The 14,915-nt window shown below is 37.9% G+C and overlaps 1 protein-coding gene across 1 annotated transcript; it reads right to left on the minus strand.

The window, feature by feature from the left end:
- Positions 1 to 1,118: 1,118 nt before the first annotated feature.
- LOC145575499 (uncharacterized) lies at positions 1,119 to 2,537 on the minus strand. The gene has a single exon (XM_081633363.1). It carries the CDS (start codon positions 2,535 to 2,537, stop codon positions 1,119 to 1,121), a length of 1,419 nt encoding a protein of 472 aa, XP_081489489.1.
- Positions 2,538 to 14,915: the final 12,378 nt, after the last annotated feature.

Genomic DNA, 14,915 nt, shown 5'->3' on the forward strand with positions numbered 1-14,915 from the left:
AAATGATAAGCCTAAAATTAATTAAGCTTAATATGATATAATAATAATAATAATAATAATAATAATAATAATAATAATAATAATATAGTAATAATAATGATAAGAAAGGTGTATGAATAGGAATAGAACAGTAAGTCAAGTCAAAGTCGAAATCAAGTACGTAAAAACACGGTTTCCTACGCGTAATAGGTGTCGCTGCAAAGAAATAAATCGGTGTCGTGTAATTCATCCTGTCGCCACGCGACAATTTTGTCGCCTGGCGACAGACGCACTTTCCTGTTTCCTACAGGAATTGAAGTCTGTCATGAAAAAAAAGTTATAAATAGCCCCCGAATTATCCGTTTACTGCATAATTTAGCCAGTTCATTAATTAGCTAATTAACTAGAAATCATGCCTTTAGCTAAAAGAATTTTTTGTGGATACATGGATGAATGGTGTCGTCATTTAACTGCTAAAGATAAAAAAGCATTAGATATTTCTCATATGGGGGGTATGTTTGGAATCAAGGGGATGAGTCTTGAAATTGATTTTATTTATTCTGCCATAGACTATTGGGATATTGATACTCACTGTTTTAGATTTTTCCATGATGAAATATGTCCTTTACCGGAAGAATTTGGAGCCATTATAGGTTATTATTCCACAGATCTTGCGGTAAGGCCTAGAATCAATGAATATTATTATAAAGATTTTGAATGCTTTTTGATTTGAGGGGTACGACTTTAAAACATATAGTGCATGGGAATATAGTTGATTTGACAGAATTTGCACATTATTTTTGTGATAATCCTAATCCTGATTTTCGTGTCTATAAGAGAAGGGCTTTTCTTTATTGCTTGTTTAACCAATTACTCTTAGTTAGTGGTAAGGATAATGAAGGCCAATCAATGATTATATCTGTTATAGAACAAGTTGAATCTGGGAGAAATCCAATGCCGCTAATTGTTGGAGAGACTATGCTATGGTTGGATGCATTAAGAAAGAATCCAAGAGCACCTCTTCGAGGTTCTCCAATTTTATTACAGGTATAAAATAATGCTATTTTTAATTTACCAAGAATTAAAGAATATTATTTTACACTGTAATACTAATTAAATACATATTTTACAGATATGGCTCATGGAGAGGTTTTGCTTTTCCGAAATGGGTGATTTGGATCAAGAAATTGACGGTGACAATCAAACCATGAAACTTTCCCACCATGATCGAGCCAGAATGCTTTGGATTTGTCTAAGCAGTATGGACAAGCCTTCTTACCAGCAGTTGACCATCCGGATAACATTCCGTATGCCGGGAAGTCGCTAACGGTCCAAAGTATGGCGGCCCGCATTGTGAAGTTCTGCTTCTTTGAAAGATCATAAGTGGTTGCCCCAACATCCCATAACTGCTTCAGTTCTTCAATGAGTGGTTGCATATAGACATCCAAGTTGCCCTTTGGGTTTTTAGGACCAGGAACTAGAAGGGACAAAAACATGAACTGTCTTTTCATACACAAAGAAGGAGGCAAGTTATATGGTGTTAGTATGACTGGCCAACAAGAATATTGGCCCCCAAACTTACCATGAGGAGCAAACCCATCAGTGCACAAACCAAGTCTCACATTTCTTGGTTCTGATGCAAATTCTGGGAAGGTGTTGTCCAGGTGTTTCCACGCATCACTGTCAGAAGGATGAGCCATTGTGTTTGCAACTCTAGGATTTTTTGCGTGCCATGTCATTTCATTTGAAATGTTCTTTGTTGCAAACAACCTCTGCAGCCTAGGTGTGATCGGGAAATAAATAAGCACTTTCAAGGGCACTAAACTTCCTTTTGATGTCTTGCTGTACCTTTCGCAACCACAGACTTTGCACTTGGATAAGTCCACATCATCCTTCCAAAACAACATGCAACCTTTTGGACAGGCATGTATCTTCTCGTGAGGAAGCTCTAATCCGTTCACTACTTTCTTCACCTCGTAGAAGGTCTCTCCCATGTTGTTGTTGTCAGGAATTGCTTCATTCATCAAAGAAGCAAACCCATCCACACACCTGTGAGGCAAATTGTACTCACACTTCAAACTTGTAATTCTAGACGCCATTTCCAAAACAGACATAGTACTCCCTTCATATAAAGGACGCTCAGATTCCTTCAACAAACTAAGGAACTTCTTAGCTTGGGGGCTTGGCTCTTCCTCCTCAACATGACTCTCTTCCCCTGCACCCATGTTAGGTGGGTCATTCCCAAAGGCATCCATAACCATTTGATTGTATGGATTAGGTTGTGGGGATGGGATGCCTGGAAAACCTTCACCTTGACACATCCATTCGTAATATTCTGGTACAAAACCCTTGCTATACAAGTGCACTTTTACAGTCTCCGAATCATGTAGCTGCCTGTTTTTACACATGACACAAGGGCATCTGACCTCGTCAACTTTACTGCTCTCTGGATGATCTTTACAAAACTGAATGAATTCATCAACCCCTTTCACGAACTCCTTTCTAATGTTTCGGCCATCTAACCTTTCATACATCCAGCTACGCTCTGTTCGTTTCATTATTGAAATTCTACACATCTCACCCAAATGATCACAATTTTCAATCCAAATAAAATTGTCATGTTGTTCAATTAAATAAAGCAATAAACGAAGTTAATATGAATGATGTCCAAGGGTCCTTATCTCTCCAACCCAACCCATCTTTGGACATGTAACACCACTAGTGAATGTATGCCGAGTTTTCAATTCTACGGGAAATTCGATAGCATTTCCCTATAGTTCTCCAAGTACGTAATATAAGCAATGTTGTATACTTATATGTGTACCTAGAAAACATATTTGAGAAACACATAGCCTGAATTTTCCTTAGAATCAATAACATGTCATGCAATCACCACCTAATGTGTATGACCTGAACGGGTATCTAGGAATATAATGATGCAACTATTGAATCAAATTTGAGACATGTACATGAAGAACCATACACAAAATTATAAACCATAACATGATTATTCACAATTCATTGCATGTACTAAGTCATATAAATTAATAAAGCATTCAAAAAATATGCAATTAATGCACAACAAAATATATTTTCAATCATTGTGCAAACATATATCGATAACCACCATGGTTAATCACTAATCATCACATTATACACCAATAAAACATCAACTTAAACTTAAGTTATTTAATGTTTACAAATCTATAATTAGCCAATCACCTTACTTTTTATAGTAAGTCCTCAAATCCCATTTCTAATTCCAACCAAATCATCACCCTTCTCCAAACTTATACACTAGCTATAATTCCTGACATGCAACATTACAACTAGTAATAAAATCGAAAGACGTGAACCGTCCCAATATTATCATGATCACGTTGATAGTGTAATTTGAATCTAGTCGGGTCGTGCTAGAGTAGGTACATAACATTTGAAATTGAATTATAAGTTTACAACTAAAGTAATTTGATTTTCTACCACTATCAAAAACGTAATCACCCACATAATAATTTAACACATGCATGAACCATGCATTGTACTGTTACACCATCGACCATCTCTATCTACAATTAAAATATGCAAATTCCACATGCATTAACCAATCATTTATTTCAAACAAATCAATAAATTAAAATACCCAAAAATATTCAGTAAATAGTGAATTAAAACAGAGGAACCACAATTACTTTGATACGTAATGTAATATACTTAATTAAAACAGTAGAATTACTATACAGCATATTATAATTTGAAATTCAATTAACTCTGCTAATTAAAACCTTTCAACTAAATGAAGGTACATGCAAAGAGGAGCAGAGGCAATACACAAAGCCAACCCAAATGTACAATTGTTATCAAGTTAGGGTTTTGACAATTGATATTGAAAATTAATCAAATTACTCACCGATGAGAAGAGATCGTCGGTAAAGTTGCTACTAGGTTGTCGAATCTGTTAAGATTTATGAACCGTCGGTAAATTATCGAGTATAATATGCATAATTAACTAAAAAAATGAAGTTTACACTACTTACCAGTTCACACGATTGTGCAGCTGACGGAATCGAGTGAAATGCGTCGCCGGAGGGTTGCTGAAGGAGGGTTGCCGCGACGCCATTGATAGCGGCCGGTGGTGAAGAGGGAGAAGTGACTGAGAGCCACCGCTTTTCGACTTCACGATCGTCGCCCAAAACGATTTCTCTCTCTTGGGGTTTTATTGCAGTTGCGAATTGAATAGAATTGGGCTTTTTTTTTTAAATCTGAACAAATTACCGATGGCATAACCGATGGTTAGAGGCCATCGGTACAAATAAAGTATTTTTTATTCGATATCACCGATGGAAATGACCATCGGTGAAACTTGGCACTTTTTTTATTTTTTTTCATTTTTTTTACGATGGAGTAACACCATCGGTAAAAACTTACCGATAGTATAGCCATCGGTAAACAAAAAAAACTACGATAGTAACTTTAACCATCGGAAAATGTCCAAAATACCGATGACTTATGTAGGCCGTCGGTGATTGCCATCGGTAAATAGCGTTATTCTAGTAGTGATACACACATATGTTCCAAATTGCATAGTCCGGCGAAAGAAACGATTTTTGAAAATAGGTCGCCGTGAGTGGAGCAAGGTGTTTGCTGCTGGTGACTTTACCATAAGCTGGATTGTTCCTTGGTGGAAGATTGAGGCAATGGTTGGTTGCAGTAACCAAGCATATTGTCGTCTCCTGAGCTTGTGAAGATTAACCTTTTATTTTCCTTGTAGAGTTATGAGATAATATGGTTTTGCACAAACTATCCCTATAGGAGATCTCCGCCGTCCTTATGAATTTCCTGTGTCACAAGAGATTGAGCGTTTTGACGGATACTGGAGTGGTAGGCCCTTATGGGAAGTGATTACTCACAAGGAACCACCTTGTTTGTCAAATAAAGTGAAACAATGGCTTGATGGAAGATTCCAAAAATCTCAAGTCAAAATTGAGAAGACCAATGTGAAGGATCGTCTAGGTGACAAAAAGGTCCCTGCTAAAGAACGTCTAGGGGAAAAGATTGAATTCAAAACTCCTATTATGCCAAGAAAGAAAAGTTCTAAGAAAAATCAAGGAAAAAGAAAAGTTGACTCTACAAAGAAGGAAGCTTGGGTAGAGAAGAAACATGGAGTTCTAGCGGAGGGAGAAACCATCTATACTAAAATAGAGTGTAGGTCTTCTAATGGTTGTCTCCTAGCGAAGGTTATGGATCAAGAGGAAGAAAATGAAGACACAAATTGGAAGAGAATCAAGAAAGAGAAAAAAGACTAGAGCATTGCTTTTCCTTTGATTTATTAGACAAAGTTAATTTGTTTTAGTTAATTTTTCAGCTTTTATTTTATCAATAATGTACTTTCTTTATTAATTAATAAAATTTCAGCTTTTATTTTAATTAACTTTCAATTAAAGCAATGAAAACAATTACAACATTTATTTTTCGGAGAATTAATTCGAGTACGGAAGTCGAATAAATTTCCAGAACATGCGAAACTGGTCTAGACACTCGTAGAAAGCTGGCGCTGCTATCGGATTCACTGTCGCTGACAATTTGGCTCTGTCGCCTAGCGACAAAATTATCGTCTGGCGACAAAGTCTATTTTCTGGCGCCAGTCTTGAAATTTTGCAGACATGCGTTTTTTACTTCGGGGATACAAAATTTGAAGAGATTAAAGTGGCCGCACCATGTCTGGGTTGCCTACGTATCCTTTGCTTAAGGAATCAGGCCAAACGTAGCTCTCTTGAGTATTTCACTCAAGTACTTATGGGTAGTATTTCTTAAGTTGGTCAAGGCTTGTCATGTTTGAAAATTCATTGCCATCCATATCAGTTAATTTAGCCGCGCCCCTGACAGGATTGTTTTGACAATATATGGTCCGGACCAATTAGGCCTGAATTTGCCTCTTGGATCTAAAACATTTTTTCTTAATGCTTTTAATACCAAGTCTCAACCTTGATATTTCTAGTCTTGACCTTTTTATTGAAATGTCTAGCCATGCGGGTTTGATAACATTGAGTATGATGTAGAGCTTCTAGTCGCTTTTCATCGAGTAGGATTAGCTCTTCATATCGTGCTCTAGTCCATTCGACTTCATCGAGTTTACTTTCTAACGCAATGTGTAAAGAGGGTATTTCTAACTCTACAGGTTGTACGGCATCCATTCCATATACTAAGTTGAATGACGTATTTCATGTTGATGTTCGGATTGACGTGCGATAACCCCACAGTGCGAAGTGAAGTTTGTCAGGCCAATCCTTATAATTTTCAGTCATTTTTTCAATGATCGTTTTCAAATTTTTATTAGCGGCCTCAACTGCTCCATTTGCTTGAGGTCTATAAGGTGAAGAATGGTGATGTTGAATACCATATTTTTGTAGCAATTCTTCACATTCGGGTTGAAAGTGAGTTCCGTTGTCACTTATCATTTCATGTGGGACTCCGTATCGACAAATTATGTTTCTTTCGATAAAGAGTGCTACATGTTTGGCGGTGAGTTTGACATATGATTGTGCTTCCACCCACTTTGTGAAGTAATCTATTGCAACCAAGATGTATTCGTGACCTCCTGTTCCGGGAGGCGTAATCTTTCCAATTATGTCTATTCCCCATGTAGAGAAAGGCCATGGTGAAGTGTAGGTGTAGAGAAGAGAAGGTGGGATATGTTGCAAATTTGCGTAAATTTGACATTTTGGGCATCTTTTTACATATTGATGACAATCTTTATTCATAGTAGTCCAGTAATATCCTTCTCGCATTATCTTTTGGACTAGCATTTTGCCATTAACATGTGTTCCACATATACCTTCATGGATTACTCTCATAGCTCTTTGGGCATCCCTTTTGTCTACACATAATAGAGCTCGACCCTTAGGTACCCTTTTGTGTAGTTCATTTCCTATGAGTACAAACTGGGAAGCTAAAAGTCTTAATGCTCTTTTCGCTCTTTTGTCAGCATGAGGAGGATATACTCCTTTGGTATAATTTAATATATCTGTGAACCATGGTTCTTCTTCAGGTTCTTCTTCTTGAATCACTTCATCATCTTCTATAGCTTGAATATATGCTGGTTTATGCCTTTTTTCTATGGTTAAAGGCATTTGCTCAATTTCCTTAGGTATTCTGACCATTGAGGCTAGTCTTGCCAAGGCATCGGCGAATTGGTTTTCCTCTCTAGGTAGATAAGTGTATTCCACTTTTTCCAATTGATCGGTGATAGTTTCCAAATACGTTTGGTAAGGAGCTAAGCTTTCACTCCTAACCTTCCATCTTTTGGAAATTTGATTAATAATTAGGGAGGAATCTCCAAATATCCGGAGTTTCCTTACGCCTAAGGCTAAAGCGGTTTCGAGGCCTACTACACATGCTTCATATTCGGTTGCGTTGTTAGTGACGTCGAAATCCAATTTAATGGATATAGGGACATGTTCTTCTTTAGGTGATACTAACAAGACTCCTACGCCGCATTCCTTTTGGTTTGAGGCTCCATCAAAATATAGAGTCCATGTATCATCCTCTGTCATCATTAAACTTTCATTCATTCTCTTCTAAGGGTGTCGAATCTTCTATTGGGAAATCTGCTAGAAAATCCGAGACCACTGATCCTTTAATCGCCTTTTGAGGCATAAACCTTATATCGAACTGGGCCAAATTTACTATCCATCTTGAGATACGCCCGTTAAGTGTAGATCTTTCGAATAGGTATTTAAGGGGGTCCATTCGTGAGACTACGTAAACGGTATGCACGAGCATGTAATGTCTTAATTTAGTTGTGGCCCATACCAGCGCGAGGCACAGCTTTTCCAATGGCGTGTAGCGTGTTTCATACTCGAGCATTTTCTTACTTAGGTAGTAAATAACATTTTCTTTGCTTTTGACCTCTTGTGCAAGCATAGCTCCCATTGTTTCCTTTGTGACGGTTAAGTATAGTCTTAAGGGTATTCCGGGGAGTGCTGGAGCTAATACAGGAGGATTCGAGAGATAGGCTTTGATCTTTTCAAAGGCTTTTTGACACTCATCGTCCCATATGATTGGTACATTTTTCTTAAGCTTCTTAAATATTGGTTCGCATATCGTGGTTAACTTGGATATGAACCTACTTATGTATTGCAACCGGCCAATAAATCCTCGGATTTGCTTTTCGGTTTTGGGCGGTGGCATGGATATGATTGCTTTAATTTTGGTGGGATCTATCTCTATTCCTCTAGAGCTTATGACATATCCCAAGAGTTTCCCTGAGGTAACTCCAAAAGCACATTTGGAGGGGTTTAATCTCATGTTGTATTTTCTTAGTCTTTCAAAGAACTTTTTTAAGGCTATTGGGTGTCCTTGGCGGTCTTTTGATTTTACAATCATGTCATCCACATATACCTCCACTTCTTTATGCATCATATCATGGAGTAGGGCAGTTGCTGCTCGTTGGTAAGTAGCACCCGCGTTTTTTAACCCGAATGGCATTACCGTGTAGCAATAAGTACCCCAAGGTGTTATGAATGTTGTCTTTTCCATATCTTCTTCGGTCATGAGGATTTGATTGTATCCTGCGTACCCATCCATAAATGAGAGAAGTGCATGGTTTGCTGTATTATCTACCAAAATATCGATGTGTGGTAAAGGGAAGTCGTCCTTTGGACTTGCCTTATTTAGGTCTCGATAGTCGACATACATTCGAACTCTACCATCTTTTTTCGGAACCGGGACAACATTGGCGACCCATTCGGGGTATTTGGATACCCTGATAAAACCTGCAGTTATTTGTTTTTGTACTTCTTCTTTTATCTTAAGAGCCACGTCGGGTTTCATTCGACGTAACTTTTGTTTTACAGGTTTCATTCCTGGAATTAATGGTATTGTGTGTTGAGCTATTTCTCTATTAATGCCTGGCATATCTTCGTATGACCAAGCGAATACATCGATAAATTCTTTAAGTAGATTAATTAAATCGATTCTTTCTTCTTTGTTTAGTGTTAGTCCGATTTTAACTTCTCTTTTAATGGTTGGATCTTTTGAGATATCAACCGTTTCTGTATCCTCAATTATTTGTGTCTTATTTTCAAGTGTTTCCACTGCTTTAATTATTTCTTTATCATTTTCATCATTAGTTAAGCAATGCTCGTCATCTTTAGATAAAGAAGAACAAGAAGAATACGGGGAAGAAGACATATTATTAAATTCAGAAATCATTACATCAAATAAAGAAATGTCCGTTGGGACTTGATTGCTAACTATCCTAGGAGTAGAAATGGAAGATGAGGGTGCTACAGCTAAAGACTTAGAAGACTCGATAGGGGAAGACTCTAACTCAGACTCTGACTCAGACGATTCTTCGAACATTGGTCCTTGTCATGTAGTTATTGAAATCTTCTTTCCATTTATAGTGGTTATCTTCACCGTCTTGCGCCATCCACGCTCTTGATCTTTTATTGGAGTGATAAATTCGGAGGGGTCAAAACTTTCACTTTGGAGAACCGCTTGGATAAGTGAAGAATCATCCTCCGTGTATCTTGATTCATTTTTTTCTCTTCCAAAGAGGAGTCCCATGACATTAAAGTCGAAACAAGGAGGTGCTTTCTCCTTATAAATTGGAGCTGGGATCTCGTCTAGGAAGCAACAATCCAAAAAGATTTCGAACCCAGGTTGTCTTATACCATTTACAACGAAGGGTTCGGGAAATTCATGACAAGGGTAGTCCTCTCCTTCTCTTATAAATTGTCCATATAAAGTGAGAGGATATTGGTCCATGGGTATCTCCTTTTTTTGTGCGCGGGCATTTCTTCGTGCTCTTGATTTTTCCTGGGCCCGCTTAAGGTCTTCGCGAGTTGGTTCAAAACCAAGTCCGAAAGTATCCAATTTAGGGAGGCCAGGTACGCCCATGTGTTTAGCTATTCCTTTCTTCTTTCCTAGAGTCCTTCCAGGAAAATGTCCTTGCTTTCTTAGGATAGCATTCGTTGTCATGTTTGAGTGGAGGTCGTAATGAAGAGGGGTCCTTTCATCTTCCTCTATTAAGGAGACCTCTTCGCTAAAGCCCCACAAATCTTCATCATTTTCATCATGTTCCACATTAATTAGTGGATTTTCTACTGTTTTGATTCTCATAGGTGAAGCATCAATGGTAATTGGAATGCCTCCAACTATGGCCTTTACTTGTTGATGAAGAGATGAAGGGACGGCCTTTAAATCATGAAGCCAAGGGCATCCCAATAGCAAGTTAAAAGATGCCTTGATATCTACTACTTGAAATGTAGTGGCATGCTCTATTGCACCCGCCGTTATATTCATGGTAATTGTCCCTAGTGCTTGACGACGTGAGTTATCATAAGCTCTTATGCCCTGGGTTAATGGGGATAAATCCTCATCTCTTATTCCCAACATTCTTGCGGTTCTAAGTGGGCACACATTAATTGCTGAACCGTTATCCACAAGAGTCATGGGGACGTTCATTCTTTTGCATATGACTGTGAGGTTTAGAGCTTTATTGTGTTTGTCACCTTCCGGTGGTAGATCTTTATCCGAAAAAATGACTAAATTGATTGGACTTGGAAGGTCACTCGTGAGGAAGTTAGCAAGTCCCTTAGGAGTAGTGTCCGAATCTATGCCTACTTTAGCCAACGCATCCATGACTACAACTCTATGTTCTCGAGATGTGGCTAAAAGTTTCCATACATTCATTTCCACTTTAGTCTTTTTTAACTGTTTGACAACATCGTTGTATTCTGTAATAGGCACGGGAATTTGCTGAATAGAAGGTATAGGTTGTGTTGAAATAGGAGGTTGTATTCTCCCGGACCTAGTGAGGACATCTATGGGCGAATCCTCCTCGTCCCAAATGTCACTTACTAGGTATATTGTTGATAGAGGAGTTTCTTCAATGTCTTTAAGGTAAACATCCTCATCGTCACTGTCCCATACTCCATTAATCATGGCATCTTGTGGAAGTTGAACTAATTTCTTCTCATCAATCAAACGTTGAACCAAGTCCTTAAACTTGAAGCATTGCTCTATTGTATGTCCCCCTGATTGATGATATGAACAATAGTATTTGTCTATTCTTTTCAGTGATTCAAATGGTCTTGGTTCGAGAGGTTGAATTTTTCCATTCTTGAAGAGCATTTTGAACATGTTTGTGTATGACATCCCAATTGGAGTATATTTTCTATTATTCTTTTTGGGAGTGTCAATTACTTGGAGAGAAAAGGGTTTCTTTTGTTTAGGTGGGGGTCTACTTCTAAGTAACTCATTTTTCTCTTTTATAGCCTCAAAGGTTTGTGAGATCAACTTTTTCAATTCTGTCAATATTGATGTCAATGCCAATACTTCTTGCTTAGTTGCAGGTTCCTGACCAAGGAATTCGAGAGCATCTTCGAAGATTTCTTCTTCAATGGTCTCGATAGGCTCTATGAGGCTAGATGGATCCTCTTGGTTTTCTTCGTCAGAAATGGCCAAAGAATCTGGTAGCGGTGCGGTATTGATACTTGGCTTCTTACTTGCAGGAGGCAATGGGAGCTTGTTACTATCGATCAAGTCTTGAATATTTTCCTTTAGTCTCCAACAATTTTCTGTAGAATGACTCCTACCTTGGTGATATTTGCAATGTGCATTTGGGTTCCAGCTAGCCGTTCTCCTTTCGAGAGGTGGGTCCCCAAATGGTCCAATAGGAGTTATAAGACCTTTTGCATGTAAGCGATCAAATGCGGTGTCATAACTCATACCAATAGGAGTATAATTCTTCCTAAATGATTTCTTTTGTCCTTGATTATTATTCATTGCCAAAACTTCGTTTAGAGGAAAAGTGCTAACATTATTTGAGTGGGTAGATTTGGATGAAGAAGGATTGTCTTTCTTCTTATTTTTCCAGCCACTACTTGAGTTGTTATTAGCAGCTTTTTGTTTAGCAAGGTCATCTTCAATATTAATTCCAATATCATATACAGCTTTGAAAGTGTTTAAGTTGCTTTGGTACTTAAGGTGCTTAGAGTATTTTTCTTGGAGGTTCTTAATGAACATCCTAACGGATTCTTTTTCACTAGGCACTTCAACCATTTTTGCAGTAGTTTCCCTCCATTTATTAAAGAAGGAGGTGAAACCTTCATTTTCTTTTTGTTTTAGCATTTCTAATTCTCTATGATCGGTTTCAACTTGTATATTGCATTTATACCTTTCAATGAAAGCGCTCACAATGGATTCCCAACTAGAGGTCTTTTCTTTATCAAGTGAAAAGTACCACTGTTGACATACAGCTTCTAAGGATAATGAAAATACAGAATGAAATGCTTTTCTATCTATCCCCTTAGTACTCATTACAGTTTCAAAAGCTCTTAAATGAAAATAAGGATTGTCCATAGCCTTGAACTTAGGGATGTCATTGGGGTTGAACTTTTGTGGGAGAAGGTCCCTATCCACCGAGACCCCTTGGGAGCTATTCTCTTGAAATCTAAAGTCGTTGGACAGTTTGCCCAAGCTTTCCTGGATTAGGTCCATTTGTTTTTGTTTTTCAGGATTACTTATTTGCAGCGATAGGTTTAGCAACATTTCAGCCAAGTTGGCTACCTGTCCCTTGACTTCATTAAGTTCTTCTTGACTAGCCATTGCCTTATTAGCTTTCCTTTTCCTACCGATTGGTTTGTCAAAAAGTAAGACTTGAACAAAAGTGTTGTCCTTGATTAAACGCCCTTCCTTTCTTGACCACGCGCTGTAATTTAAACCATATTTGTTTTAATACTCGACTCTAATTGACTTGACTTTATGTTCAAGAGATTAAAAGAAAAAGAAAAAATGGGGTATATATTTTAAGGGAATTTAAAAAAATTGGAGGATTAATATCCGACTTACCCCCCTAAAAAAAATGACGGAAAACACGCATTCAAGACTCTCTAGACATGGTCATAATGTGACAAACATGTTATGTGTGTGCTTTATGTGTATGTGAGTGACATGCTTTAACTGCTAGAGTATAACCATGGGACTTTAAGTGCCTAAACTCAATTTAAGACTTAAACGTGGTTTGTACCATTAACAAACTGATTAATCCGATTAGTAGACTGTTAATTAGACTCGTCGTGGTGACTCGAGCAAGAAAACTAGATTGTCGCTAAAACGACAGAACTGTCGCCACCGTTTAGAGCCTGTCGCCAGGCGACAGACACTAGACTGCAGCGCCACAGTCCAAATTCCTGTGCCATTGCTGGAACATTCATCTGGACTGTTTCCAGTAATTTCACTCTAAATGGACATGCCTAAAGTCGTACTAAGTCGAATTGATTGATTTATTAGCCTTGAATTAATTCAAAATTAATTAATTAGACAAAGTCCTTTTAGTCATTAGTCAATTTATTTAGTTTTTAACACAAGTCAAACAAACGGTTAACATATATATAATAAATACAAGCAAGGGTGCACAAGTAGTTCACATAGTCACAAGATGAGTTTGCAACCTAACCATGGCTCTAGTTCTCTAAAGTTCGAGGGTATGGGTTAAGTCAAAAAGGTCCATGGTTAAGAATCCATATGCATTGCACACAAGCCTACCGGGAGGGTTGGAGCGAATGGACAGGATTCCGCGAGTTCGTGATGAAATCGAACTCGACTCCATGGTTTGGTGGATTCACAAACGTTACACGTACCCAAATCTGAACTTTGCACATGATAGTAGGATATTCCATTGGGCAGGTGAAGCAGGAACCCCCAGAGGGTTATTTCCATATGTAGAACACATATGGGTTCAGAAAAGTGAGAAAAGGACTCAATCAATAAGCAAAATCAAGCCAACAACACTAGAAATGGTCAAAGCAAGAAGGCAGACCCCTGGCTCGGTATTGGAAGAACTTGGCGCCAGACTACAGGGACTGTCGCCGCAAAAAAGCTTCTGTCGCCAAGCGACAGAACTGTCGCCAGGTAACAGAAACTTTTTACGGGCGACAAGCCCTGTTTTCTAGACGCTAGTCCCTACATGCCTTGGCAAGTTTCTGTGTTCTTCGAATTTTCCAGATTTCGCATCATCTTTTCGATTCTAGTCATGAAAGATATTTCTCAAATTTCCTACGTGTAAAATTCCTATGGATTGACTCATGGGGTGCTCCCATGAGGACCTTTTAATGCATATGACAATAATGTTAATCAAATCACGCACATGAAATACTTAGAATTTTTCGAGTCTCATCCGCTCATTCTAAATAATTGCCAAAATTAAATAAATTTCAGGAATATAAATAGAAATCCTCCCCAGTGGAGTCGCCAAAAACTGTAGGGAATATTTCAAGCATTATGATAACCCCAAACTTGAACCCCACTGTGATCATACACTAAAGTACGGTGGTGTTCCAAAGGGAAAGACAAAGAGCAAAAAGAGTCGCCAACAAGTTTTAGGAACTTGTAAACCCAAAAGACAATCCAAAAGGACCATCAACTACTCCATAAGGTCTTGAACCAAATAGGGTCCGGGGATGAAGGTACGAATCCAATCTACAAAAGAAAGGACCCGCCCTATAAAATAGGCCTCTACTTTGTTCTGCTCGTATTCATGTGCGCTTTTCGAATAACATACAAACATTATATTAAACCTACCCTGTTTATCTATGTTGGTTGAGATTAATGCACAAATAATACTATTATTGGCGATCACTTGAATTAAAATCACATTAGCCTAAACCAAATTAATAATTATCTTATTAAGCGTGATTTCAAGTACCAATTCCCTTTAACAATCATAAAAGGTGTAATCAAGCAATAACAATAAAATATATCAAGCAACATAAAAAATAAATCAATAACAATAATGATAATAGCATGATAAGGCATAATAAAGCTTAATAATAATAGCAAGATCCTAGGCATGATACTAACAAGATTAATAACAAATCCTAGCATGTCACTAAACAATAAAGATCAAAGCTTTAAACCTAACATGGTACTAA

Source organism: Chenopodium album, chromosome 13 (genome assembly GCF_948465745.1).
Source record: "Chenopodium album chromosome 13, dcCheAlbu1.1, whole genome shotgun sequence".
Taxonomy (NCBI): Eukaryota; Viridiplantae; Streptophyta; class Magnoliopsida; order Caryophyllales; family Amaranthaceae; genus Chenopodium; species Chenopodium album.